The 12,936-nt window shown below is 39.4% G+C and overlaps 2 protein-coding genes across 3 annotated transcripts; one reads left to right on the top strand and one right to left on the bottom strand.

Moving 5' to 3' along the window:
* Window positions 1–3,406: 3,406 nt before the first annotated feature.
* LOC132852365 (putative deoxyribonuclease TATDN3) lies at window positions 3,407–7,852 on the bottom strand. 2 transcript variants are annotated; one of them, XM_060879529.1, is made up of 10 exons: window positions 7,696–7,852; window positions 7,571–7,603; window positions 7,402–7,475; window positions 7,218–7,299; window positions 7,068–7,130; window positions 4,869–4,978; window positions 4,688–4,743; window positions 4,482–4,594; window positions 4,262–4,342; window positions 3,407–4,120 (listed from the first exon to the last, which is right to left on the bottom strand). In XM_060879529.1, the coding sequence occupies exons 1-10, from the start codon at window positions 7,747–7,749 to the stop codon at window positions 3,974–3,976; spliced, it is 813 nt and encodes a 270-aa protein (XP_060735512.1). In that variant the 5' UTR covers window positions 7,750–7,852; the 3' UTR covers window positions 3,407–3,973. The 2 variants fall into 2 exon arrangements, with proteins under 2 accessions (XP_060735512.1, XP_060735513.1); XM_060879530.1 differs by having other exon boundaries at window positions 4,262–4,339.
* A 261-nt stretch (window positions 7,853–8,113) lies between these two features.
* fuca2 (alpha-L-fucosidase 2) lies at window positions 8,114–12,660 on the top strand. The gene is made up of 7 exons (XM_060879528.1): window positions 8,114–8,425; window positions 8,688–8,875; window positions 9,271–9,610; window positions 10,080–10,290; window positions 10,947–11,137; window positions 11,667–11,775; window positions 12,087–12,660. The coding sequence occupies exons 1-7, from the start codon at window positions 8,244–8,246 to the stop codon at window positions 12,222–12,224; spliced, it is 1,359 nt and encodes a 452-aa protein (XP_060735511.1). The 5' UTR covers window positions 8,114–8,243; the 3' UTR covers window positions 12,225–12,660.
* Window positions 12,661–12,936: the final 276 nt, after the last annotated feature.

The raw sequence follows: 12,936 nt of genomic DNA, 5'->3' as shown, positions 1-12,936 counted from the left end.
GTAGTAGACTTTGCTAAGAGGACGGACATGGCTGTGGTTAACACGTATTTTCAGAAGAGGGAAGAACATAGAGTGACTTACAAGAGTGGAGGTAGGACAACACAGGTAGACTACATCCTTTGTAGAAGAGGCAATCTGAAAGAGATTAGTGACTGTAAAGTGGTAGTGGGAGAGAGTGTAGCCAGACAGCATAGGATGGTGGTGTGTAGGATGACTCTGATGGTCTGTAAGAGGAAGAGGTCAAAGATAGAGAAGAAAACTAAGTGGTGGAAGCTGAAAAAGGAGGAATGTTGTGAGGAATTTAGACAGAAGTTGAGGCAGGCTCTGGGTGGTCAGGTAGTGCTGCCGGATGACTGGGAAACTACAGCAGAAGTGATCAGGGAGACAGGGAGAAAGGTGCTGGGTGTGTCATCTGGAAGGAGGAAAGAAGATAAGGAGACTTGGTGGTGGAATGAGGAAGTTCAGGATAGTATACAGAGGAAGAGATTAGCCAAGAAGAAGTGGGATATGGACAGGACTGAAGAGAATAGACAGGAATACAAGGAGTTACAGCGCAGAGTGAAGAGGGAGGTGTCTAAGGCCAAGCAGAAGGCATATGATGAGTTGTACACTAGGTTAGACACTAGAGAAGGAAAGAAGGACTTGTACAGGTTAGCTAGACAGAGGGATCGAGATGGGAAGGATGTGCAGCAAGTTAGAATTATTAAGGATAGAGATGGAAGGGTGCTCACAAGTGAGGAGTGTACAGAGGAGATGGAAGGAATACTTTGAGGAGCTGATGAATGAGGAAAATCAGAGGGAAAAAAGAGTAGAAGGGGTGAACTCTGTGGAACAGGAAGTAGATAAGATTAGAAAGGATGAAGTCAGGAAGGCCTTGAAGAGGATGAAAAGTGGAAAGGCAGTTGGTCCTGACGACATCCCGGTAGAGGTCTGGAAGTGTCTAGGAGAGGCAGCAGTGGAATTTTTAACTAGTTTGTTCAACAGGGTATTAGAAAGTGAGAGGATGCCTGAGGAATGGAGAAGGAGTGTGTTAGTGCCGATCTTTAAGAATAAGGGTGACGTGCAGAGTTGCAGCAACTATAGGGGGATAAAGTTGATGAGCCATACAATGAAGTTGTGGGAAAGAGTAGTGGAAGCTAGGTTAAGGAAGGTGGTGGAAATTTGTGAGCAGCAGTATGGCTTCATGCCGAGAAAGAGCACAACAGATGCAATTTTTGCTCTGAGAATGTTGATGGAGAAGTATAGGGATGGTCAGAGGGAGTTGCACCGTGTGTTTGTAGACTTAGAGAAAGCGTATGACAGGGTGCCAAGAGAAGAGCTGTGGTACTGTATGAGGAAGTCAGGAGTAGCAGAGAAGTATGTCAGAGTGGTGCAGGACATGTATGAGAGGAGCAGGACAGTGGTGAGGTGTGCTGTAGGTCAGACAGAGGAGTTTACAGTGGAGGTGGGACTGCATCAGGGATCGGCTCTGAGCCCCTTCCTGTTTGCTATAGTGATGGACCAGTTGTCAGAGGAGGTCAGACAGGAGTCTCCTTGGACGATGATGTTTGCAGATGACATTGTGATCTGTAGTGAGAGCAGGGAGCAGGTGGAGGAAAACCTGGAGAGGTGGAGGTTTGCGCTGGAGAGAAGAGGAATGAAAGTCAGTCGTAGTAAGACTGAGTACATGTGTGTGAATGAAAGGGAGGCAAGTGGAATAGTAAGGTTACAGGGTGAAGAGGTGAAGAAGGTACAGGAGTTTAAGTACTTGGGGTCAACAGTCCAGAGTAATGGAGAGAGTGGGAAAGAAGTAAAGAAGCGAGTGCAGGCAGGTTGGAGTGGGTGGAGAAAGGTGTCAGGAGTTCTGTGTGATAGGAAAATATCAGCAAGAATCAAGGGGAAGGTGTACAGGACAGTGGTGAGACCGGCCATGCTGTATGGTTTAGAGACAGTGACACTGAAGAAGAGACAGGAGTCAGAGCTTGAGGTAGCCGAACTGAAGATGTTGAGGTTCTCTTTGGGTGTGACAAGATTGGACAGGATTAGGAACGAGTACATCAGAGGGACAGCCCATGTTGGACGTTTGGGGGACAAAGTTAGGGAGGCGAGATTAAGATGGTTTGGACATGTTCAGAGGAGGGAGAGTGAGTATATTGGTAGGAGAATGTTGGACATGGAGCTGCCAGGCAGGAGGCAAAGAGGAAGGCCAAAGAGGAGGTATATGGATGTAATTAATGAGGATTTGAAGCTAGTGGGTGCAAGTGTTGAGGATGCAGAAGATAGGGTTAGGTGGAGAGAGATGATTCGCTGTGGCGACCCCTGAAGGGAAAAGCCGAAAGAAGAAGAAGAAGTGACAGTCGCACGGAATATGCAATATGATCGTGTAGACGTCAACATGGGAGATCCAACATCGGAAAACCCATTACTAGATGATCGTGACAAACCTTCTCCATTAAGGCGCAACTCTTGCACTAAACGGTGATACTCACCGAGACTTTTTCTCCGAGTCAGGTAGTGTTTTATACACACTGATTTGCAATGTTTTCTTTGGCATCTCCAGTAAAGGAGAGCAAAAGCAAGAGCCTGTGTATTCTCCCTCCATTTATCATTGTGAATACAAATAAATAATACAAACAATGCAACAATAAATCCAGAAAGACCGTGAATAATTTTTGAGGAAACATGGACGCAACATTAAAAATAATACAATATAAATATTAATAATTTATTACTTTATCAATAACAATGTATTTAAAACAAAAAAAGATTGTTTTTGGTAAAGTTTAAAAATGACTAAAGCTAATATTAATACTTTTCAATAATTCTTATCACTTCGCGCACACGAACAAAGTGTGCACAACAGGACAACATTAGAATACATCACATCCGGTCGGTATATCGGATGCAGTGTAGTCGCACAAGTTCAATTTTTTTAACGGATCCAAAGCTCAAGACGCAGATGGTCGTCACTTGTATGAAATGAATGACTTCCGGTTTATCGGCGGTCGTTTGTCGTGTGCAGTGTGAAGGCGGCTTAATTTTTTCGGGTTTGTCTCGGTCTTTCATAAAAAATAATAATAAATTATGCACGTCGGGTTCGGGTAAAAAGTGACTCGGGTCGGGTACATTTTCTTTAGGCCCGAGAAGATCTCTACTCTGATCCTGCGATCAACAACCCAATCCAGAGCCTTAACTGCTTGAGCAATTACTGCCCCCACAAACAGAGCACAAAAGTGGCATCAAAAAACATACAAACATTTAGTTCAAACACTTTGTTATATGTAATTAACCCCATAAACAGAATACATTTAAACTTTCATATCAGCATCAATTATTTGTAAAATATTTATAAATAAGGCACAAATGTCTACAAAGAGAATTATATATTGTCTTTTGTGAGGACAAAATAACTGAAAACAATGAACAATAACAGTATACCATTGTTTTTAATTAACATCATAAAATACACATTCCTTGTCTCTAGGATGTGTGTTCAAATCAGGTGAACCATGTGGGATTTACAGTCTCCCCAAACAAAAAAATACATAAAAAAAAAGGATTGCCCTAAAGCAATCCATAATGCATCTGTAACATATAGCATATTCAATAACTCTAGGTATTTTTTTTTTATTAAACGAGATACTACATAACTTACATTAATCTTTATACTCCCACAAAGTGTGCACATATGAATCATTATTTATTTAACATAACCCAACTGCAGCCTTTATGTGTTATTTTGTTTTGCTTCTGTATGACAGTATATTTAACAGAAAAAAAAATCACTAAGGTTAAATCACATGATATAAACTTTACATGCCATGGAACATTACAATGAATCCAGCACTCTACCATTCTTAGTCAATGTTTTAGTTGAAATTTCAATGAAAGTTAAAAACCAAAACAACAAAAGATTGTGTCACTGTTTATTTCCATACAGAGTGCACTGTATTGAATTAATCTTGATTTTTTTGTAGAGTCCTTGTCATCACAGTCACATATGACTGATAAATGTCTTCAACTTGGGGAAAAGACGAAGAGCATTGAGTGTGGTGACTTCTATAACCTTTTCCACAGGAATGCCTTTGGTTTTTGCAACATAGTCTGCACTAATGGAGATATTCTTTGGTTCATTCCTTACCTATTGCAACATGAGCTTAGTCATGACATATGCAAACAGTGTAAGCAAAGACAAATATAGAAATCCAACCACTGAAAATAAAACAAATATGCGGAACTTAGAGACACCTATGTTAAACACATACACAAAAAAATAGATTACCTGCTTTTCAGGTCCAAGGGCTGGTGAATCAGTCTCCAGACACATGTTTTCTAGTGGCAACTGTTTCACAAGTTTCTGCTTCTTAGCAGAAGAGGAAAAACATGATTGCACAGATGACATGGTATTACATGACTGACAGTGTGAAACACATGCGTGAAATTTCTAATGAATTTTGCACGGTACTGAATCATTTAGGAAAAGTCTGCAGGAAGAAGATTACCTGTTCACTTCTTACAATTGATGGTGGTATGGAAAAGAAGTAGCCTGCACGTACACCTTCCATTGCAACTGAGGGCTTTCCATCAAATGCATGAAGAAGAGCATTCTCTACACCTAGTTTTAAAAGCATCATTCATAGTTATAAAGAAAACAAAACAAAGCCTTAAATAAAAGTCTACCAGCCAGAGTGGATAAATTATACAATACCTAACTCCTTTAAGAGGTGGATGGTTGGTCTTCCAGCAGACCTTGAGTGGACATTTCTAATGGAAACATCAGCATTTACACTACTATCTTGAGTAAAGGATGCTAAAGCTATACTGGTATGTTATTACTTTTATAGCTCTCTGTGATATAGTCACCTGAGGTTGGCCTATTTCATACTTACAGAGGTAGATTTAGTTGCTTTGCAAGCTCTACTTGGTGAATGAGTACTTGTCTCTGTAGTTCTTTCCCTGCCTCAGTATTGACTATGCGGGGTGTGAAATCAAGACCAACCTGCAAGGAGCACAAAGGATGTCGGCATATTAATAATCATTTTAAGATAAAAAATATGACAATTCTTCATATTATATATGAATATATCTATGAATATGTTGTGTAATTAATATATATACTTATAACATCCAAGTGATTTAACAGCAACAAGACAGGGGAAAAACAAACCAGAAACGCCAAGTTGGAAAAAGGATCACCTCCTTGGGTCAGTATTTTGTTGAACCACTTTTAGCTTTAATTACACTGTTTAATCTGTTCGGAAAAGTCTCTAAAATATTGCCCACCCTTCTTTTCAGAAACGCTCAACTTTAGTTAAATTTGATGGTGACCACTGACTGCAGTCTTCTGGCCATTACACAGATTTTCAATAGGGTTTAAGTCTGGACCCTGTTTAGGCCATCAAGGACATTCACCCATCCATTCACTGTGTGGTAGAGGTCTTCTCGGGTCTAAAAAAATGTACCCGACCCGAAGTGACCTGAATCACTTTTTACCCGAACCTGACGTGCATAATTTATTATTTTTTTAAGAAAGACCCGACCCGAGACAAACCCGAAAAAATTAGACCCAAGTCCGACCCGACGGCATTTTTTTTTAACCCGTCTGGACCCCAATGTTGCATAACTCTGCACTAAAGTAACCGCTATTGAGTGGATTCAAAATTGATTGACAGGTCAAATTGACAGCCACGCGTCGCCAGCCACATGTCACAAGCGGTCTTGGCAAACAGAGGAGAGGTTGGAAAAGGACTCGAGTCGATGCACACACAAGATACAGTAGTTCGGGTCTTCTGGGGTGCATTCAAAAACACTCACTCACTCTCACTCATTTTCTACCGCTTATCCGAACTACCTCGGGTCACGGGGAGCCTGTGCCTATCTCAGGCGTCATCGGGCATCAAGGCAGGATACACCCTGGACGGAGTGCCAACCCATCGCAGGGCGCACACACACACACTCATTCACGCACGCAATCACACACTAGGGACAATTTTCCAGAGATGCCAATCAACCTACCATGCATGTTTTTGGACCGGGGGAGGAAACCGGAGTACCCGGAGGAAACCCCCGAGGCACGGGGAGAACATGCAAACTCCACACACACAAGGTGGAGGCGGGAATCAAACCCCGACCCTGGAGGTGTGAGGCAAACGTGCTAACCACTAAGCCACCGTGCCCCCCATTCAAAAACACATTCATTTAAAATTACCCGAGACCCGATGCCGCTATTATTATACCCGACCCGTGTCCGAGACACACGTTAAACTTTTAGACCCGAACCTGCACGGGTCTCGGGTCGGACCTAAGTGGACCCGTGAAGACCTCTACTGTGTGGTCAATTTTGCTGTGTGGTTTGGGTCAATGTTGGAAGGTGAACCTTCTTGTAATTGACACCTTTCTGGCAGAGTGTAGCAGGTTTTCATCTAAAATCTGACAGTATTGTGCCCCATACATTTTTCATTCTAGCTTGACAAGTGCTCCAGTCCCTTCTGCAGAGAAACTGCACCCACACAAAAGGATATTTCCACCACCATGCTTTACTTTAGGAATGGGGTTATTTGGATGGCGATCTGTACTGGCTGTCTGCCAGACATTGCGTTGTCTCATCTGACCAGAACACTATTTTTCACTTGGTGTCAGAATCTTCAAGGTGCAAGCCCAGTCATGACACCTTCTTTTTCTAATGAATAGACTTTACTGTGCTTTTCACTGTGCGTGTCCATCTCCTGACCTGTGCCTGTCCAAGACTTATCCCAGAAAACTTTTGACAGTGCCTTGCCAACCATAGTTGATTGTTTGCTTCAGTTGCACTACCATTTACTGGAATGTGACAGGAATGGCTCTTTTTATGCTGAGCTAATTAAAATGACCACAATTGTGGAAGACAAATGGCTTGGTGTGCCATTGAAACAATGATTAGGTTTGCAGTTATATCTTTCACTTGCACGTTTCACTGAGTAAATACATCTGGATAAAACAAAAATGGTGTCCCTCTTCATTTCAGGATGCAAAGCAACAAGATGTCATTATTCTGACAGAGGGTGAATCTTTTCTATACCCACTGTGTGTATATAGAATAAGTATCTTACCTCTCCAATGGCCACAATGTGCTCTTTATATTTTTCAATTAACGGCAATGCAGAATCTAAATCCTGTGAAGATCAATTATTTAAATTAGTATTAATAACTCAAAACTTTAAGGTGAATTACATGAATGACATGAATGTCACAGCACAAACCTCTGGTAATGCCCCCCTGGGTTGTGCTGGATCTTCTTGAACAGGGTGAACTCCAAGGCAAGGCATGATAAATCCAGGAAACCTGTAAACATACAAACAAATAATAAAAAAAAAACTCTTTTATCAGCTGCATCACATCATACATCACTGATCAGTTGCGTCACTGTGGTAAGGAAATGGCCACCTCTGTGACAGATGTATAATTTTCTCAAACTCCCCAGCATGCTCTGCTACAGCAACAAGTGCCAGAACTCCAGCCTTAAATAAAAACAAGGGAAAAGAAATGCTCACAAACAGGTTTGATGAAGACATCATATAACATATTTAGAATGTCAAGCCCTTTATAAAATGACCTTTTTTGACTGCTCGATAACATCATCAATGTCCTGTTGAGGAGAAAGTGGAGGGGGGGGGGGGTTAGTTTAAAACTCACTCATGTTATTCTTATTACACTATAAAATAACAACAAAGATCTTACACCATCAAAATCTCTCGAAGAGATGTGACAGTGACAGTCGATATAGCCTTGCATAAATCCTTCGCAAAACAAAGCGACTGAAAGAAGAAATATAAGATACCAAAACAACACTATAGACCATGCACGCGTACAGTTTTCACAATGAGCATGTGTGTAAACACGCGTAACCTTACATGGCCAAGTGTTAGAGTGACTCAGTTCTGCGTAATTCTGCGCAGAAGACTGTCACTTGTGTTTTTAACATTTGTAATTAAAGATTTAATAACGTAACGTGTATTTATTTATATTGCATTTTATCACCAGAAAGAATTCACTATCACCTGACGATGACAGCTGCAACATTTAGAATAAAGTAGGAAGTGGGAACAAGGAACATGTTTCTGCTTATTCAAGTAGTTTAACCCGGAAGACAGATGGTGTGAGATTCATTGACAGTCACCGAAACAAAGGATCACATGAACTGGTAAAGGAAGATATCATGTGACAGGTCAGAGGCAGGTTTATCCAGTACTGAGTTTGTTAAATCAGATCAGATCAGCTGCTTCAACATGGCAGAATGGAGCTGTTTGTTTTTATTCTTGTTGATGGGAGCTTGTTATTGTCAGTATAAACCTACATGGGAGTCGATCGATTCGAGACCTCTTCCTGAATGGTTTGATCAAGCGAAGTTTGGAATCTTTATACACTGGGGTGTGTTTTCAGTCCCCAGCTACGGCAGCGAATGGTTCTGGTGAGTTTTCCACACATTTAAAAGCCCTTACTGTGGATACATGATGTAGAGTCCCACGTGGGTCCACAAGAGGGCGATATGCGTATTTTTATGCCACTTTGATGTAACTACATCATTAAAATGTTATGTACATTTTTTTTGTGTATTTCAAGTATCAACATTTCCTTACTTCCATTCCGATGATTTCTGCACACATTGTGAGACTGTTAAGTTGCTCTTTCCTTTTTATTTTGTTAAACTCAAAATAACATTGTCTCCCCAGGTGGTATTGGCAAGGCCAGAAAATCCCATCCTATGTGTACTTTATGGCCAAAAACTATGCCCCTGGATTCACATATCAGGACTTTGCACCACAGTTCACCGCTGAGTTCTTCAATGCCAAGGACTGGGTAGACATCTTTGCATCCTCGGGAGCAAAGTACATTGTCCTCACAACTAAACATCATGAAGGTTGGTGTGAATTTCCTGGTGAAATGTGAGAAAATGAAGGAATCAATTTATGGGTGGATTAAACTGTATATAATAGTGCACAGTAACCATTACACACATTAAAAAACAGAGGATTATACAGAGGAATTAAACAGAGGAATAATGCAATATCGTTTCTTTTTTTTTTTTTTTTGTGGTCCCCAAAATCTGAAATGATAAAAAGCATGGATGAAGCATGGCTGTGTCAATTTGCCTCTAACCTTATAAAGTCATGTGATGAGAGACCAAACCTGGTACAAAGTTTGTGCAAAACAGATGATCTTGTTGTTCATTCAAAGCTGTAAAATGATTTTAGAATGGTGAAACTGAATGTGTAAACAGGGAATTCAGTACAATAAACATTTGTCATTTCTCAGGTTACACCATGTGGGGTTCAAAGTACTCATGGAACTGGAATGCGGTGGATGTTGGGCCAAAGCGAGATGTGGTTGGTGAAATTTCCAGTGCTTTGCGGAAGTACAGTGACCTGCGCCTAGGACTCTACCACTCTCTTTTTGAGTGGTTTCACCCTCTTTTCAAAGCAGATGCTGAAAACAATTTTAATACCTCTTCATTTCCTCAAGAGAAGACACTGCCTGAGCTTTATGAGATTGTAAACAAGTACAAACCAGAACTGCTATGGTCTGATGGAGATGGAAATGCCCCAGACGTGTACTGGAATAGCACAGGTTTTCTTGCATGGCTCTACAATGAGAGGTAAAGTATTTTCTTACTCTATAGCAGTGTTTCTCAAACATTTTGCTGGGGGGGAGACACACTGTCAGAATAGACTTTTTTATGAGCATGAAGATAAGCTATGAGAAACGTATTTATATGTGTACAATAATATTTTTGATTTCTTTTAACTTTCCACTTACAAAACACATTTAATTAAAATTAGCATTAGATTTTAGGCTTATTTGTTTTTCGGCTTTTGAAACGGAAATTCAAATGACTAGTAAAACTCATATAATTATAAGAATGCAAGTATAAATATAACTTATAAATAAAGGATAATGATGGGTTGTGATTTCTGCCATTGTAACTAAATCTGTGGACCTCTTGACTATGGTTCATGCACACTTAGTGGTCCACTTTGGGAGCCATTTCTCTGTAGTTTTTCTGAATACTGCGTGTTTTGTGGACAGGAGTGTGTACTCATGTATGACTAATGATGTATTTACAGCCCTGTGCGGGACACTGTTGTGACTAATGATCGATGGGGAAGGGGCAGTATTTGTACACACGGTGGCTATTACACATGTACTGACCGCTACAACCCAGGACATCTGCTGAAGCACAAATGGGAGAACTGCATGACGATTGACCAGTATTCATGGGGCTATAGACGAGACGCTAAATTCAGTGATTACCTCACCATTGAACAGCTGATTACGGTATGTGCAACAAGGGTGACTCCATGGAATGTGTATAATTCGCAGCGGAATCGTTTCTTTTTCGGTTTCCTTGAAAATTTGAGTTTATTTGCTTAGATTTGAATTCTAAATTAACCAAGATGGATTCCAGTGGTAACAAAATGTAAAGTAAAAAAAAAAAAACTTTTTTAATGAATATAATGTCCCTAGTAAACTAGGTAAAAACAAATACATTTGAAAAAACTACAAATTCATGAAATTAATTCCTAAATCAAGTTTCTACTTTTATATGAGCCTTTAACCAGTATTGTGGAGTGTGCTGATTCAATTCTGTATCTGTGCATCCCAAAACAGGCAGAATTTTTATTTCTTTTTTTTCTAAGTCCTCTGTTTTGAAGAGTAAAATACATTAATATCTGGACATGATGAAGTATGGTAATTTAAAAAATAACCCAAAGTTCTCATCTGTTGAGTATAGACTTTCTATTTCATATTTACATTCTGCAGCTACAGTTGCTTACCTTAGTAAGAAAAATTAAAATGAGTCAGAAGTAAAGTTAATTTAAAAGCATTGACAAGATTTTGAATGTTTATTGAGGAATAGACAGAGGAATAATTCATATAAATATATATATATAATGTAATAAATATAGGAATAAAATGCGCTTGCTTTGCAGACCCTTGTGGAGACCGTGTCATGTGGGGGGAATTTGTTAATGAACGTGGGTCCAACACACGATGGCCGTATTATTCCCATATTTGAAGAGAGATTAAGGCAGATGGGCCAGTGGCTGAATGTTAATGGTGACGGAATCTACAACACAACTGCTTGGAGAGTGCAGAATGACAGCGTTACACCTGGGGTTTGGTACGTCTCAAATTTAAATACAAGTTATACCAGGTCTGTCCAATCTTATCCAGAATAAACCAGTATGGGTGCAGGCTTTTATCCCAACCAAGCAGAACCTGATGCCTCAGTGAAAACCAATTAAACAGTTTAATAGCTGCACCCACACCGTCTCTCTCAGGATAGGAACGTACACCCGTGGTTTGTAAGATCAGCAGAGGAAACTGTAATAATCCTGTAGTAATCTCAAAAAGTAAGCAGTTCAATGCACTGAACTATATTAACAATAGTATCGATTGCATTTCCTCATTGAATTATTAGCTTTGGAAAATTCTAAAATATTGTATTTGTTATCCAGACCATTGCATTGCACATGTACATGAACATGTACAAATAAATCAGACCTGTATCATAAAATTTAATTCTTTCATGTCATCTTAGTTGTCAAAAAAATAGCATCTGGTTTTGATTAATATAGCATTTGATTTAATAGCAGCAGTGAGAGATCTCCATTTTAAACTAGTGTTAAGCATTTGTTTTTGTTCTGTAGGTACACATGGAAGCCACAAGAGAAGGCAGTCTATGCATTTTTGCTCACATGGCCTACTAAAGGATATGTTATTCTCAGTGACCCTATAGTGTCAGAAGTACAAACACAGGTAAATGTATTTCTATCTTTATTGCTCATTTTACATATGTTTACATATGTTTTTTTTAAATCAATTTTTCGATTTTATATATATATATATATATATATATATATATATATATATATATATATATATAAAAAAGAAAGCAGTGCTATGAATCATTTCAATACATGTATTAACATGGAGAAACACACCTAGAGAGAGACAAATAAACAATCACTCATTGGTTGGGTGCTTAGGGCATTTCTCTATCTCCATTGTTCATCATTATTCTTTTTTGACTTATCATGCTTTTGTGGTCTACTTCTGTACTGAACCAGGCAGTGTTACTGGGCTACAAACCACTGAAATGGATGCCAGTGAAGCCCAGTGGTCTACAGGTGTACCTTCCTACTCTGTCTCCTGTTCAGATGCCTTGCTCCTGGGCCTGGACTATTCGTCTGACTGGTGTGTCATAAGGACATTAATCATCCTCAACAATTATTCAATGGATTAAGCACAATACTCACTTGATAATATGAGCATAGCAAAGAAACTGTGCTATTCTAACTTTTGTGATTTTGTTTTTTATCCTATTGTCACAATGTATTTTATGTGTTTGATAATTTTTTAGCTTTTTCTACACTGTACTACTGTGAATTTTTGCAAATTACCACTGAATCACCTTATGGTCACATGGTCTAACTAATCAAAATTCTAAGTACTGTATGTGTAAAGCCTTTTTTTTTTTTGGGATATGGTGAAGCAAGAATGCATTTTAAATTACTCAGGGGTAGAAAATATGACAGCTAGACCAAAAACATTTAAAATTTTAGAAAGTAAAATGTCTGAGTGAATTTATTTTAAAGCAATGAATGACACAAATAAAAAAATGAATTTAATGTTGCATAGAAAGTGTTTAGTTCTGTCTGCTTTAAATCTTATAGTACTGACAGATTTAGCCTTGAATTTGCATGTTACTTTCGTTCCGTCAATCACAAGCAGCATTTTTTTTCTCTGATATAAACAAGCATATTTGAATAGAGCAGTGTGTGGCAATTTGAAATACCTGCCATAGTCCACTTATGAAAGTGTTGGGAATCCGAGAGCATCACATGCCACATCGAGACACACGTGCTTACTTCCCTCCCCACAGAAACTCCCTATCTGAGTTATTCAGGGCAGCCGTGC

This window comes from Tachysurus vachellii, chromosome 10 (assembly GCF_030014155.1).
Source record: "Tachysurus vachellii isolate PV-2020 chromosome 10, HZAU_Pvac_v1, whole genome shotgun sequence".
Lineage (NCBI taxonomy): Eukaryota > Metazoa > Chordata > Actinopteri > Siluriformes > Bagridae > Tachysurus > Tachysurus vachellii.
The sequence above is the reverse complement of the archived record's forward strand: the minus strand, read 5'-3'. Positions and strand labels throughout refer to the sequence as shown.